The sequence below is a fragment of the Myiozetetes cayanensis genome, unplaced genomic scaffold, assembly GCF_022539395.1.
Source record: "Myiozetetes cayanensis isolate MyiCay16 unplaced genomic scaffold, myiCay2020 scf2-11, whole genome shotgun sequence".
Lineage (NCBI taxonomy): Eukaryota > Metazoa > Chordata > Aves > Passeriformes > Tyrannidae > Myiozetetes > Myiozetetes cayanensis.
This window is the reverse complement of record NW_026087411.1, coordinates 89,271,319-89,288,209: the sequence shown is the minus strand read 5'-3', so window position 1 is coordinate 89,288,209 and position 16,891 is coordinate 89,271,319. Positions and strand designations below refer to the sequence as shown.

General features: G+C 38.3%; 1 protein-coding gene across 19 annotated transcripts in view; it reads right to left on the bottom strand.

Annotated features, from left to right (window-relative positions):
* The window catches only part of KHDRBS2 (KH RNA binding domain containing, signal transduction associated 2), a 414,928-nt gene extending 398,578 nt beyond the window's left edge, over positions 1 to 16,350 (bottom strand). For all 19 annotated transcript variants that reach the window (XR_007629070.1, XR_007629056.1, XR_007629062.1 and 16 more), the window contains exon 1: positions 16,173 to 16,350. Coding sequence is in view for 1 of the 19 variants with exons in the window: in XM_050316320.1 (XP_050172277.1) it covers positions 16,173 to 16,263 (91 nt within the window). In the remaining 18 variants the exon portion in view is untranslated. The remainder of the gene's footprint in view (positions 1 to 16,172) is intronic.
* Between the last annotated feature and the right edge of the window lie 541 nt (positions 16,351 to 16,891).

Genomic DNA, 16,891 nt, shown 5'->3' with positions numbered 1-16,891 from the left:
ACTGGTTATTGGATGGTAAACTTGCAGAGATAATCAAGAACATCGTCCAAATATATTAACCAAGAGAAGAGATGCAGAAATTATGGCTTTGGTGCTTAATTTGAAAAGACCAAAGGTTACCAAGGCAAACAGACCTATTACAGATGGCAATGGAAAACATGTTCATGGATATGTCCACGGGGAAGAGCTCAACTGAATTGAAACTTTGCATGAGCAGGTATTATGAATAGTGGCATTTGGGTACGAGGCATCTCCAGGACAGAATTCAAAGCTTGCTGGTGGCATTTACAGGCAACTGTGTTTTGCAGTGACCAGTTTCCTGACAAACAACAAGTGATAAAAACATTCATACGTACTACCACATTATATCCACACAGCACCTCACACCTGCCTCCTAGAGCTTGTAATCCAAGTGAGACAACAGCATCACATGATATCAGAAAAGCACAAGAATTACAAAAAAGAACAATAAAAACCATAAATATTAGAACTTAAGAACTTTCAGGTGCAAGACCCCCACTAAAAGGTGGAAAAGACTGAGAAACTTATTCTCCACACGTACATACACAGTAAGTAGTAGATACTAAGATGCTTTTTCCCCCTGTCCACTATACAGGTTAAGTAATAGTCTACCATACATCCAGTTCCTGGGAAGAAATCACTAGAGGATTTTTGTATCCAACAGGACCATTCAATGAGGAACCATTAGACAGATGGCACCCAGAAAAGGTGATTAGTGGACATGGGTTATTCAAGCACTTTGAATGAAGCAGTACCAATAACCAAAGAAATTATGTATTTCAACCTCTAAAGAAAACTTTTGTTCACTAGCAGTAATTATTCCTCAAACATGCCTTTCCAGATTTTCTCAAAAAGGCACATGCTGCATCATCACTCAGTCTGATATTCATTCAATTTACTAAGAGCATAAGGTTATTTCTAGAGTTCCACACAGAAATAATAGACTTAAGCATGAGTTATGACTCAATTCAAGCACATAAGAACAATTTTAAACTTTAACTTAAAACTCTGAATTGAACATCAATATCCGTGTTTTCTAATGTCTGGTTTGCTTGTAAAGTTGTACAAAACAGCTGAAAGATATCCCTTTGGGAATGAACCCAAACGGATATCAAAGACTTGACTTTTTTCACCCCTGTAGCTGTCAGGTATTTTTCTTAAAGTGATAGCAATAATGTTATGACAACTGAGATTAGCTGACACCTGAAAGCTATTTTTTAAAGGTCTCCAATAAATTGTTGCTGTAAAATGGTACTATTTTTCTTTCAGAATAACTCTTACTCACAGTAAGATCATTATCTTGGCAGTACTGAGACTTGTCTCTGGACCAAACATCCTCTCCTGGTCTATGCGCCTCAGGCTATAAACATTTAAATCGTGAGAGATGGGGAAGTTTTAGAATTCAGAGGTCATGAGCTTATAATGGCCTTTAGACTACTCAGCATTCAAATGAGGGTCTTTTGTCAGGCAGATGAAAGAGCACCCAATGGAATACTATAGGCAACAGAGATGTCTCGTGGTTATGAGACAGTTTTACCTTAATTCACTCACTTTTTCAGTGGAAGGAAATGGATAGTGAACTGCTGTCTGGATTGAAAGCTTCTAGGACAAACACAGGGTAACACTGAAATTTGTAATGGTTTAAGTTACATCCCCCAATAATGAATTAATGAACAAAGCTAGCTCAAAAACAAGTCTTTAGTCTTTCAAAATCTAAAATCACTTTAATATCACTGGCACCATGATGCACAAACTGTAGCTGAAGGCAGAAGCAAAATAATGCAAATACTCTCAGCAGTTTCTGAGTTAAGGGAACTTGCTTCTACTAAGTAGTATTGTCTTACTTAGCAAAAATATGTACGTCATAAATCATAATAGAAGAATTATTTAATTTTGTAATGTAGGGATACAATAACATTACTAATACTATTTTTGTTAAGCTTTGGGAAAGGTTTAGATGTTGCTGTCCTCTGTCTCTACCTGTTGGCAGAGAACCCAGAAGACACCTGTGCAGTAGAATCAGGAGTCAGTGTATTTTTGGAGTTCATTTAAAAAAAAAAAAAGTCATTTTCAACTGAGCAGAAAAAAGAAAAAACTTGCCCAAAATACCTCATTTATCTCCTCTCATTCACACATTATATTTTCTACCCAAATCCCAATACTCAGTGGCATGTTCCTCCATGAAACACTTATGTTTGAGCTCAGGAAAGTAAGAAAATACTCTCAAAGCAAAAACTCACAATATTCAAATGTGGTTCAATTTATTTTCCCTGAAAAACTGTATTGTGGACTCACAAAGTAAAATATGCCCCTTAAAAAGTACAGATTAAATTTACCTACTGTCATTCCTATTTTAAAAAGACCAAGCACTTCTATTAAATACTGCAATGTGATACCTAGAAAACAGTTCAAATATTCAAAAGTCAAACAGAAAACTAGCTTCAGCATATCAGGAAATCACTTTTAATGGTGTGACTGAAATTTAGCATTTTACTCTACATTGTCTTTTTTATTTAAACATTTAGTACTGTACAATTTATTCCCAGCATATGGGCAGCCTGAACAGAATCCCCTCACAGTGCTGCTGGCTATGAAAAGAGTTACTTGGTACAGAAATTGAGCATGCATCAGCCATTTAACTCTGGAGTTTAGACTCAATTTTTGGCACAGTCCTTCTTCATGCACAAACCCCACATATGCAGCTAAAATGTCCAATGGTAACCTTCTTCCTCACTGCACTAGAGTGACATCTGACAAATCTGACACAACAGACACTCAACAAGGTTTTCACTGACTTTCCTCCTCAGGAATCTTAGTGGCATATTTTAGAAAAGGTGATTTTTTTTTCCCTATTAATTTTACCAGAAAGCTTCAGATTTTCCTATCTGTGCCTTCTGTTCTGAGTTAAGCAACATCTGAACTCATTATTTTTATTTGACATTTATTATCTTCTTAAATACTGTCATACTTAATTCCACCACTCTTAGACCCTGATAAAACTCGGCGTTTTCTGTAGTGCAAAAAGAATATCAATTTTGAAGTAGGTTTCTTGCCATAAAATGTCAGTGAGGTAATAGCCCCCAAAACCTATCTTCTGAAGTTCCTGACATTTTTAATAGCTTCCATTTAAGCCAAGCAAAGGAAAGAAAACATGAAGCTTCTAAAAATAACGAAGTAAACTAAATTCCTGTTATATTTTTCAACTGTGCTTAAAAGAAGATTGACAATGTAGAGCAGTGTGAACATTACCTAAGGATAAAGAACACTTTTTTCAGAAGTATGAGGATTAACCATCGTAGGGTAAGAGAGAAACTGAAATTCAAACCTAGGGAAAGATAGTCAGAAGAAAAAAAACCAAAAAACAAACAACTGTTTGAAGACTTAATATTAGATTTCAATGAAACAGCTTGAGTCGGTACATGAACAAATCCTAACTTGGGATTGTAGCTACAAGAATGCTCTATAAAGTAGCCAAACCTCATACTAGAGGAGTTTGGAAGTTAAAGAAAAAAATCATGGAAGTCCTATGCTGCAGTAAGCAACAGTCCAAGGTGCAATACACAGGGGACATTGGTATGTCCTGGGAATATCCATTTTTATGAGGCTGAAGACACTAAAATTTAGATAAACCACAAAAAACCCCAAGGATTTGGAACATTCCTGGAAAGAATCGGAGAGCTGGTTTAAGATTCAAGAAACAAACACAGGATGTTCTGGAGAAAAATCAACACAGTAAACTGAACAGAGATCCTATAAGAAAGAAACAGTATCTACGTAACTAGGTGTGTCCTACAAGACAAATGGAAAGGTATCAAGGTGCCTTGGGATAGTGAACAGTGTAACAAGAATTCCACCTCATCCAGATAGCTTAAGCAGCCACTGATGACTACTGTCCAAAGGACACAATAAGCAACTCTAAATACAGAGTAATGAGAAATTTCTGTTTTCTAAGTATTCTAGAATAAACATGACCAAAATGGCCTCATGACATCTTGGAGAGTACTGAAACAGCCCATCCGTAACAATTTAAGAGCCAACAGCTTCTGTATTTTAGGTGTAATGAAAACAAAGTGTTACTATATGTAAACAGAATTCAACAGGAGAGACAAATATCAAACTAGATGGTGTTCTCATATGACCTAAAAGTGACCATAAATCAGTCTGGAAAGATTTGGCAGTTATGATTCCTCAGAATTTGAGGAAAAACAGAGTTAAGCAAAAATCAAGCTTAAGCTGTAAGACTTCATGGTTGGAGGTTTTTTCTAAATTATTGTTCTCCCTTTCCTAAAACAACCTACTGAGAAGATATGATGCATAATACAATCCTGCACATCAATTTTATTAGCTTATTAATCTGCTGTATCTGACATAAGATGTTCTGCAGTAATCCATAGTTCAGTGCTTTTGTTTTAAGTGACATATAGGGAAGTATGGCTTAAGATGGATCTCAAATAGTCAGTAACTCCCCACTTAAAAAAAGTGAAAAAATAAAGTAGGCATCTTAAAATGGTTCTGCAGTTTGATTCTGATCCACTGTTAAGGAATAGTACAAATCACGAAGAAATTGTCAGCAATTTCAACAAAAATCTGAAAACTCACACTACCAAAAACTAATTCAGGAAACTATCCCAAGGATATTACATTTATATAAGGCAAGAAGAGTGACCAAAGATCACAATCTGACTTGGAATGCTAGTTGTAGTCAATATTTCAGTTAAGTCAAACTGGTGAAGTCTATCTTTAAGTCCCAGCTCTGGTCTTCATCCAGCTGTATGCTGGGACAAGCCTACTACAGCAACACTTCTCTCTATGACAAATCCTGGTTTTCTTGAGAAACAGACACACGGGAGAGGGAAGAGAGTAGGACTGTACTCCAAGAGGTGGGTTTACCTATACAACCAGGGGAAATCAGACTACAGTGCTTATACTACAATACTCCTACCCCACAAACAAGATGCAGGCAGCATGGATCTACACATCAATGCTAGCAACTGCAAAACAAACAATTTACCTCAAATTTCAATTAGGTCACACATTTCATGCCTCTGACAGCTAGAATAGTCTGTTGGGGATGGAAATAACCTTACTGCATTGTATCTTTTCCTAATTTTCACTCCACTTCTTTGTTTTAAACCAATGATTGAACCTGAAATACCCTTTACCGAGTAATATTGCAAGTGCTAAAGCTGACAAGAAAAGCCTTGCAATAAACAGTCACAAAGCCTTCCAATGTCTTACAAAATGTATATATATATATATTATTTAAATCACATTTTTATTATTGCCTTCTGCAACCGGACTTGCCTATCTCGCATTGGCCTTTTAATCCATCAGCGCGCTTGTAGCAAGCGTGGGTAGAGCCCTTCTCAAATCTTTGTTCACAAAACCTAGCCATCATTATAAAAATGGTAAAATTAATGTTAACTGAAACTTAAATGACCCAACTACTCTTTCCAATTATTTTATTTTACCATGAAAGCCAGTAAGGTTCAAAAATCCAGTATTATAGCAAAACAATTTTACCTCAGAATTGCCAATCAAGACTACTGTTTTCATGCACTATTTCAGGCAATTTTTTTTACTATTTGTAGTTTAAAGCTGTTTTTATCATCTCTAAAATTTTTTTTGAGTTTATATATAGCACAGAAGTCAATTTCAAAAACAGAGGCCAGTTTCTTGCTTGCAAATTGGTGCTCACATCTCTGTGAGGGCTGTTGTGCTGCTCTCTAATCACCTGCAGACTCCACAACTCAACTCCACTTTCTCAATATAATCTCGGCACATCTAACCTCTCTTCTGTGCAACCCCATAAGGCTGAATAAAATGTTCACCAACATCATCTCATCCTTGGTCTGAGAATGTATTAATTAATTCCACCTGATATAAATAAAAATCTAAGCTCACAGCTTCTACCACCAGTACACAGCAAAGTCTGCAGGCTCTATTATGTAAAGAAAGAAGGAAGCTCTAAGATGTCAATTTGTTCAATCTTACATTTAAAATAAAAAGCCTAATTAAACTTTTAACTGGTTAGCCATAGTATTCCAAAAATATCAAATATTGCAAGGACAGGGAATATCTCAGATGCTGTTTAGTATAAAATTAGGAGAATCTCTGCAAAAGAAATTCTTGTGTTTAATTACTGCATAATTTAACACATACATATATGGCAGATACCTATAGTGTATCTCTGAACACATGAAATACAACAGTTTCAAAATTATGTCATTCTTAACAGAAGTTTTTCAGAAAGAGTTGAATTTCATTTTAATTTTTCTTAAATGACCAAACAGCATTTTCAAATGCTTACTATCCCCTAGTTTTATCTATCCATTTTAATTGAATAAAATGTAACTAAAAGCTTCCAGAAGTCCTTATTAAATGTTCAATATTTTGTGCTTTCATCAGTTTTTTAGAGCTAAAATAACAGAATATTTTTCACCTGTTAAATTGATATTTTCTTCACTTAATCATTTCATCTTCTTCTCTATACCCTTTTCTGTACCACTGCTCCCTTTTCTACTTCCTTTACGATCTTACCATTATTTTTTCTCCTTTTTCCATTTTTCCTCCCTTTTTCCCAGTCTTCCTTCTCTCCATCCTACTTTTCCATTATTTAAAAAACAAACAAACAAAAAAACCTCTAAAGGCTGTGAGAAGGGACAGAGTTGAATTTTCAAGAACCAGAAAGTTCCAGCCAAAAGTTGGTATTAGCTTCTAATTATTTTGTATTAAGACACCTTAGTGTTTGGATGGATACAGAATCACATCAAGTTCCTGCTTTGCGTCTAAACAAAAGCCGCTCCATTTCCACTTTCTGACGAAGACATCTCCTTCCACTTCCACCACAAGAAGTACTTGGATAGCTGACAGTACAAAAAAAGCATTGTATCAAAATATTTCATTCAAAAAACATAGCCCTCCCTTCTCCCTTTCATCTGACACATCATTTCAGATTATTCATATACTTTGGAGCAGCAAGAGTATTTTCATGCTGAACAGATGGTTTATGTGTTCTAACAAGCTGGTACTGTATGAACACCTTTTTGTCCTGCACAACTCAGCATAAACTATTGTACATCCAGGTTACCTTGCAGTTTAATCTTCTGGAAAAAGAAGAGTAACAAAATACATAACGTGAGCACCTGTTTTCCCACTTTCCCTGCTGACCTAGGATTCCTCTGTTTTTCCACTGATGAGGAAACCATTCTTTACAGGCTTTTGCACACTCTGATCCGTTGGTGTTTACACTGAAACATTTGCAGCAAGCAAAAAACAACCACTACAGTAACAGCAGCAACAGCACCTGAAGACCTGTAACAAATCAAATAGAATAAATTACAGGGCACTCTGCAATAGTGTATTTATAAAGGTGGAATGGTCTTGTTAAATAGGAATGTGTAGGATCAAGAGTCCATGCAATTTAAGAATTGAGAGTGGCAAATTACCTGCCAATGGCTTTTGAGCATAACAATAAACTGACACAAGTCACATATTTACCTGGATCTACAAGTATGAGGAGGACGTTATTTCAAATTTAACAATGGGTTAAATCCTACTACTTTGCATACAAGTATTAGTGAAATAATTGCAAGTATATATCTGTGTGAAACCTAATCTATTAGACAGCTCTACAGTCCCATGAAAACACCAAGATAATAAGCATCATTTACCAAAATTAACTCGCCATTTTCCTATTGAACAGCTATCTGAAGAGAGGGAGGAGAAATGTCTCTTGGAATTCTGCATTTTATCAGTTTTTCATTTGCCTTGCAAACATCAACAGAAGACATAGCAAGTCACTTAGGTTTGGTGCTTTCAGCAGAACTGGAGAAAAACCAGTTTTAGCTGGAAACAAAAAAGTCAGGGAGCCAGCTTCATAGTTGCAGCAAATCAGCACAGTCCTAATTATTTAGGAAGAACAACATCTCTCTCTTTTCCCAGTTAGAGCTCACCCAGACAACATCAAAAATTCTCTTCAGAATCTCAAAAAAGACAAAATGCAAGAAACAAGTTTGCTTAGAGATATTCAGAAAAATCAGCAATATGAGTCTACGTTACCAGAAATACAAAGAATAAAAATTTACACTTGTGAGATAAGTTAACTCAATTTTTCAATACCAAAAGGCCACTTTAGCACATACACACAAAGTCCTTGATTTCATGGCAAGTTCTCTAACTTCAAGCATTGGAAAGAGAGGTTTGAAATGCACATTTGAATCCTAGGGAACATTAAACTTGGGAAATACGCCAAGAGGGGATTTGTTTTCTCTTTGCAGTGCTCACAGCTCTTAGGAAAACTATTTTTCCTCAATTTGCAGTGCTGCTCTTTGAAAACTGACTGTTTATGAGCCAGGGGCCTTGATCCCTACTTTTGCTTTTGCTGAAGACACACCTGTTTTCACCAGTCAGCAAATCTAAACTGCTTCTAAGATAAACAAGTAGAATTTCTTTTCCAGATCCAAACGAGAATTAAAAGGAGGAATGCAGATTTTAATAAAACTTCTATAGACTAGTATGAAGTAGTTACATGGTTAAAATAGTTACATCAATTGCCAGAATTCAAAGTACTTTATGAATCAAAAGCTTTTGAAGTTCACATCTTTCAGTGTAACCCCTACAACAAAAATTAGATGTTCACGTATTTGATGAACACTTTAGCAGGTGCAGAGAAATTCAAAAAACAGCAGTAACCTGCCCTGTGCCTTTCAGTCTTTGTATCATGCTAACCCAAGAACAACAAACAGGAATGCCCAGTGCAAGCAGAGCACTTGAAGTCTTTAAGATGTCTTTGGTTATATCACATATATGTAACCAATTATGTAGCCATTTATGACCATCAAAACTTTGTATCATCTTAATTAAATGTGGGTGATCTTCAATATTACCATATTAGCATTATTATAAGTTTCACTTGACATTTCTTCAGTATTCCCTTCCAACAACAAAAGCTGTGAAATCAGGAACAGGCATAAAAGTTATTCCAGGAGGGGTTAGGAGGTTTTTAATCTGCTGAAAGTCTTAGATAATTCTTCTTCGTAGTTTTTATTAGTTCCAGCCCTTTTTAGGATAAGGAAATAGCTGTATTCATTTCCAGCAGGATTCTAATTAAAATGTGACAGGATTTACAGAGAATTGTAATAACCAGGATTATTTTTGCCTGCAAATTTAAAAAGAATAATTTCATATTAAAAGTAATAATAATATGCATTTCTAATGAAGCTCTTTTCACTTAGAGATCTCAGAGATTAGAATGAAATTCAGCATTAGTCTACACCTTACAGATGGGAGTTTTAAAATGTATTCATTGAAGGTATATAGCACAGGGAAGAAACAAGTCAAAACTCCATGTTCTATGCACCTCAGATCTTTATACAAGTATTAAGGTTTTCCATTTCTCTGGTCAGACAGCACAGTCCTTATTTGTTTATGCAGCCAAAGACTAAACTGCAGCATCAGTAAAGTTCTGTACTTCACACACTTCATTTTAAAAACTGTCTGCTTCCTTGCTTATTCTGATACAGTGCACTGATGCCCATCCAAGGACCAAAAAATGCAAGGTGAACAAAAGATGAATGCATACCTTCACCCTGCTTAGCAGGAACCATCTGCAAAACAGCCTTTTTTCTTCTTCTTCTAGCACATTCGCTTTCTTAACACCTCAAATTCTTGAAGAAAACACTTTTCCTATTACTTATTCTTAAAATATTTTAAAGAACAATATATATTCTGAGATCAGCTTGTGAGGACACTGACTTTTGCTTCACATTCAGCAGTTTGTTGGAGAGAGGAGATTTAAACTGAAACAGCTAAAAACTGCTTGTTTTTGAAAAGGCACTTCTACCCTGAAGTGCCACGTAACTGCAGTGACTCTGCCAATCAGAAAAACAACTAGTTCATATAAGCAGAATGTTTAACCTACAGTACAGTTGCAAGGCAAAGAAAGGCATTATGTATTCCTATTTTAATAAAACTTGTGAGAGGAACTACCAAACAGCAGCTACATTTATGCCTTCTAAAATAAGACCCAACAAATCTTATACTTTGAGCTTGAAACTCACATCCTCACATGTCATGGAGGAACTGTTTCCCTTTCATGACACAGCTTTGGTGGGTTCAGCCTTTTTTAGGAGACTCATGCACTGGTCACTATTGATCCTATCAGATTTTAAAGACTACTAAATAGCCAGAAAATCTGCGTGTCAGTATATATTGTCTGCATATTGCCTACAGGAGAAAAGTATGCATCCAATGAACATGAAATTGATATATCTACTGGGCCAGACAAGCCGTTTCCCAGAAGGTGCCAGGATATGAAGCTCTATTTTGGCATATGGAGCCCAATCATGCCACCTCCTGGCTAGGAATGGCCACTCTATTCTACACATTACACAGGTGATCAGTGCTTGGGAAGGTAACAGTTGACTGGAATTTTCTATTCATCTGTCCAGGTATTCTGCCTTCTCCTGGTACTAACTGTAAATATTATCAATTTTACAAATTCCTGAGTTGAAAAATATCTACTTAGAAGCACTAAGGAAAAGAGATGGACAGTTACATTCCCTGAATGAATACACCAAAGAGACTATATATGACATAAATTTACTAGAAGAATTCCCAGGACAAACAAAAAATATTCTTCTCCTTCCAAGGAAAACATTCATGTTGCCAAAAAACAGCACACTTTATTGATGAGGCTCTGGCCATCCAGATAAGCCTCAGCAAATGTCTTTGACCTTCCCTTAAACAGTTGGTACTAAATTCTGCTATTTGTACTGAATTGCACCTTAACCAGTTCCATTGATTCAAGTACTATTTAAAGAACGAAGCACCTTTTTTTTTTTTCAGACAAGGGTATCAGAATCTAACCTTCCCTTACTGCACTTATATTGCCGACTCTGAACAACAATTTACTGTGTTTCAAAGTACATGTTTTCTAAGATCACAGATCAAATGGTCCTAAGCTGCTTCAGATGTCAGAAAGGCAGTTTTACTATTTTTATTTTTTTTAAATTACATCTATCATTTGTTTTTTCTCTCCTCTTAACCAAGCTTGCCCTTTATGACTAAAAACTTGGGGTCAATGTAAACACAATGGTTGCTCTGTTACACTCATTCCAATATTGTATAGTATTTTGTTTTCCCTAAATCCAGTTATCACTTGGAATTTATCTGCATTACATTCTGCAAGACAAAAGCACTTCCTTGAGCTATGAACACATAATATGTTGGCACATCATGACAAAAAAATTCCTCTTAAAAAGAAATATAAAAAGCAAAATGCAGTCAGTTCTAAAACCCGCAGTATATTCTATCAGTTTTCATGATTACAAGCCTATTAGCTCTATCAGTCAATATATCATATTTGTATTACAGTGACTGCCTGATAGCCCACTAATGCAACAGAAAGATTCCCATTAACTGTACTGAGCTTTGAACCAAGTCTGGAACTGCTAGCACATCACTACTTTATAGAAATCATAAGTACCTTGTATTCATCTAGAGTTTGCACTTTTTATTGAAAAGGCTCCAACTAATCAATATATAAATCTAGTTTCTAATGAAATCGAGATATCCAAAATACACACTCTAAATATTAGTATGTTTTCTAAGTCAATCTACCAGTTATTTACACTGCATTTCTTGAGACAGCAAAGCAAACAATGATTAATACCAACTATTTTATGAACACAGATTTCATCTCACCTGATGTAAACATCAGGGAAAAAGGAAACAATAAGCATAGAAGTGACCCTTCACAGCTTAATATTAATGTATGCATTTATATTAACATTTTACATTAATCTTATTTTAATCCAAAGGCTTGTTTAGACAAGTAAATTAATACATTTGCAAACATAGTTTTTTCAAGTAGTTTTCAATGAAAAATTTGATAAAAATTAAAAGTATCAGAGGCCTGATTTTAGTAGGTCATAGGCTTGAAAAACAGCCTTTCACATTTAGAGCTAAGGATATGATTATCATATACTATACTTCCAAGACAAATAATTTTCATAAAGCAACCTTATTATTATCACAGGATTTTAATGGAAACACACACACATGAACTAAATCTGCCTTCCTATATGAAAAGCAAATGAATTTCCAATAGTCCAAAGAAATCCAAAGCCCACACAAAGCCAATATATGAGCTGAATATAAGACAAAATTAATTTGCATTACATCTACAGTTTTATACTAGTTAGAACAACTACTGCACGTTTGCATGAAAGACTGTACCAATGCTCACTGAGTGCAAAGGCTAATCTTTTGAATAATTATGTCCCATCCTACAAGGAGTTTTATGATGCTGAGCTACATGAGTCTAATTTACACAACCTAGAGGTTTAACAAACTCATGCAATGCCATGTGGAATAATCTAGAGATTTAATATTAAAATTAAAGGCCTGATTCTCAATGCCTTCAGAATGTCAGCTGAAATACTGAGGTCAATTGTACTGTCATTATAGAGAGAGAAATTAGCTACCTCATTACCCAAGTAATGCTGATATTTCCATGGGGAGAGATGCTCTTACTTTGGTCAGCTCTTTCCAGTAGGTCTTTTTCCTTTATGTTTATATTACAAAAGACTTAGCTGGTTTTAATAATACAAGATATTCCAAAGCCACACAAATATAAATAAACACATGTATATAATTTGCTTGTCCACAAAAGTATACATACAATTACCTGGCACTTCAGGTTACTAAATATAATGCTGATATAAACCAACTTTTGAACTACCGAACAGTTCCAGCTCATTGTAGCTCTCCATGTCATCCACACCTTCACAGTTACAGTCACATACTTATTTTTATATTCATAATCACAGACATCTTACACAAAACAATAAATATTTACATAAGGCAAAAGTAACACACAGAAGCAACCCATTAGCTTCCAGGGTAGGAAGCAGCACCAGAACAGATGCACCCTCAGTTCTCCCTGGAGCTTCAGAGTTTGCCGCAGTATCAGCACAAGTTGGGTACAAAAGACAGTGCTCAAAAACATGTTCTTCACTTTTGACATTTTCCATCTGACCGGGCATCAGGATAACTCCTGACTAGAAACAGTACAATCTCACCTAAGAAAATAATTACTGGTAATCAATTTACAATAAAATAATTTAAAACTTTCCATGAGACAGTGGGACTCTTCCACCTCTTATAACTGTTTGGTACTCAAAACAGTTCACTTGATAGAGAAAAGCCCTTTCCAGCAAATGGAGACTTGTGTATTCTTTAGAGTTCAACTAAAGAGGTCTTTTGTTGCCCTTACTGACTGGACTATATTATCAGAATAAGTATGTTCATTTTCTAAAAGTTTGAAAAAAACAGACTGAGGCAAATATCACCAACCACTCACAATTCACAAGTTCTTCTAATAGATGACTTATAACCGACTTTTCTAACAGTGCAATAATCATGAAGGATCTACTTCTGTATGAAACAGGTAAAGACCCAGGGGGGAATAAAGTATCTTCTGATTAAGGCACTTGATCAGTCATTTGGAGACAGGGTTCATAGTCAGAATCCACCACAGATTCCCTCGGTGATTTTTAGAGAAATTGTTTTATGCCTTCGTTTTTTGTATCAAAGCAGCACTAGCACCTTTTTCCTCACCTTTCTTTGTGTTGTTTACTAAGTATTCAAATTCTCTACTACAGTAAATGTCCATTTTCAGTGAGTTTTACCACACCCAGGTAGGGACTAATGTAAACTAGTCCTTAGGGATGACTTCTCTTCATCCCTCAGTGGTGAGCGGTAAATAGCTACTGATTCAAGTATTCATCTGACATAGGTCAACCTGCAGGACACATACCTACATATTAAAATCATAAGTAATTTCTTGGTTTTAATATAGGTTAAGTAAACACAAACAAAAAAGCCCACAGAACAAAATGAAACAAACAAAAAAAATTATTGGGGAAAAATGGAGGGGAGAAGGGTTTACCTTTACAAGTAAATCCACTGTGGCAAATCAAAACCATTTTTCTGGAATGCTTATTATTTGTTTGCCCTTCGGCAGTTTAACCAGCATCCTGTCTCTCCTCAACCTCAGGTTCTAGCAACCAACACAAAACAACATAGCACTTTCAGAGTGAATGCTTGAGGCTCTGGACTCTGAAGCAAAAATCTTCATATCTACATTTACGCATTTTACACAAAATGTACTGGCAATCAAAAAAGCTTAGGATACCATAAAAATAACACCTGGCTGCTATCGTTGTGGATGTAGCTGATCGCACACATCACACATTACGTTCTAAACAACAGAAATACAGAGTCTGGAAACATTGCTTCGTCGTGGATATAACCTAAAAATTCACTAATACAGACATCCTTGCACCAAGATCCCATGTTCTTCTGGCATCAAAAAAAAATTATGCCCATTCTATCCATTTCTTTTCTATTTACAACCACCAGCAACCAGTGCATTAATTCTTGTTTTCTTAAGTAGTTACACTCTTACCTTGCTGAGTGTTTAAACAGTCATCATATGTTAGACTCTAAAATAAATCTCTAGAAAGCCTGACAGATGGTGTTTTGAAGGATAGTGCCAAGTACCTGGTGTGAATCTGACATTAGCATTCTCTCAGACAACTCACCTTCATCTTTAAAAAAAAATCCGATGAAATATAGATAGTCCTAGTTATGTGAGGAAGAAATGAGAAAACTATTAATTTATTCAATCACACATTTGCCCAAAATGCAATTTCCGCATGAACTTGACACCTAGAAACACCTATTTCATTCTCCTTTTTGTACTTAACTTTGCACGCTTTCGGTTTTGTCCTTCCTGCATTTTCCTCCTTTCCCAGGCACACACGCACACTCTCAGTGGATACTTCCCCCCTCTGGGAAAAGACCGAACTGCAAGGTGCAAAACATACATCCCTCTAAGAAATAAGGATTTTGTTTACCATATGATTATTAGAAAAACAACTGTAAAAAGCAGCATGGCTGCCTCTTCAGCAGCAAGGCAGCTATGACGAAATGTATCGCTATTCATACTGAATTTCCAAGCTATCAAACAGGGGCACTCTAACAAAACCTGGACTCAGTATCTTCATTCAGAATCAATAGAACATACATTAAGGAAAGACAATATAAAAACTGCTGACAGAGAAAGACACTGCTAGCATGGTAAGTTTGAATTAGTTATGATTTTCCTTAAATCATAACAGAACTTGGGAAATTATTTACCGCCTCTGAATGTGAGTTTATTTGAATGTGTGACTCTCTCAAGGGCCCAACCACGCATTTCTTTGCCTTAGTCTCATTTAAGAGCTTGATAGGTTGCTTTATGCATCATTCTTTACTACTTCTTTTCAACATTTGGTTCCAAGTTTAACAGGGATTTTAAAAATAACTATCATGAAGCTCAGAAGAAAAACATGCATAAAGGGAACTTAGGGAATTACACTTCTGCAAAAGTTGAAATTCTGTACCACAAGGCCTGCACTCAATCACTGTACTGAGCAGTTATTAAAAGAGAGACTAAATTATAAACTTTTTGAAGAACCTCCAGCTGAATTAGTCCAACTAAAGCAGGGAAAGCTGAGCGAATTACACCGAATAACGAAATATTACGACGAGCATATTCCGATCGCCGTACGAAACCAAGAGAAAAATCATCACGTCCTGGATGGAACAGTACCATGAAACTGACAAGCCATATCCAATCAATGCCTGACATCGCGCAGTCAACTAAAACAGCGGCGCATTAACAGCGTAACAGTATTACCATATAAACCTTATTACTTCAGCACGGAAAACAGGACATAACGAGTTTAATGAGACGCCAGCATCTGTCTTTGTGCAAGCGAGCCCGGGCGCCAGGGGAGCGCTTCCAGCACAGGCGAACCCGCCGCGGCAGAGCCGCCGCACGGCGAGTGAGACCCGGCGGCGGGGCGGGAGGGGAGCGGGGCACACGGGGGCGCCGCCGGGGCCCCGCCGGACGGTCCCTGGGCCCGGGGTCCGGCGCGGCTCCGAGCTCCCCGCCCTCCACCGCCCCGCCGCGGCCGGGTCCCCCCGCGGGCCATCGGGCTGCGCCGCCGCCGCCCGCCCGCCCGCAGACCCCCGTTCGCCCCGCGACGGCCGGAGCCAGAGGAGCGCCCCGGCTGGGGGAGCGCGGCGCGGAGCCTCACCGTCTTCCAGCAGGCGCATGGCATGAACAAAGCAGGGATCCAGGCTGTCCTTCTCGGCCATCAGCTGGGGCAGGTACTTGTCCTGCTCCATGCCCGCGGCACGCCGGGCGGGCAGCGCGGGGTGTGCGCTCTCCGCTGCGCGCCCTCGCCCGCCGCTCGCCGGTGCCCGCCCCGCAGGTGCCACCGCCCCTCCCGCGGCGCGCTGCCCCCGGCCCCGCCTCCGCCTGCCCCTCGCGCCGCGCGGGGCGGGCACGTGCGCGGGTCGCCGCGCGCCGCTGCCGCTCCTGGTCGGTACCTCTGCCCCCGCCCCCCCCTCCTCCCGCCACTGAGCCAACGGCGGCTTAAGTAGGGAGGCGGGGCCAGCCGGGCCGCGCCCGCGCCGCTCCCATTGGTGGCCGTGCCTCCCGGCGGCGGGCTCGCGCCGCCATTGGCTGTCGCCAGGCGGGAGGCGCGCGGCCGGCGGGGGCGGGGCGGGCGCTCGTGAAGAATCGAGAGTGTGTGTCAGTGTGTGTGTGTGTCTGTCTGTCTGTGTGAGTGTGTGTGTCTTTGTGCGTCTCTGTGTGTGTCTCTGTCTGCCTCTGTGTGTGTCTTTGTGTCTGTCTGTGTGTGTGTCTTTGTGTCTGTCTGTGTGCGTGTATGTGTGTGTGCGTGCATGACACTGCGTGTGTGAGTGGGGTGTGGGGGACAGGTTGTGCTGCAGTGCCTGGTGTGAGCGTGGG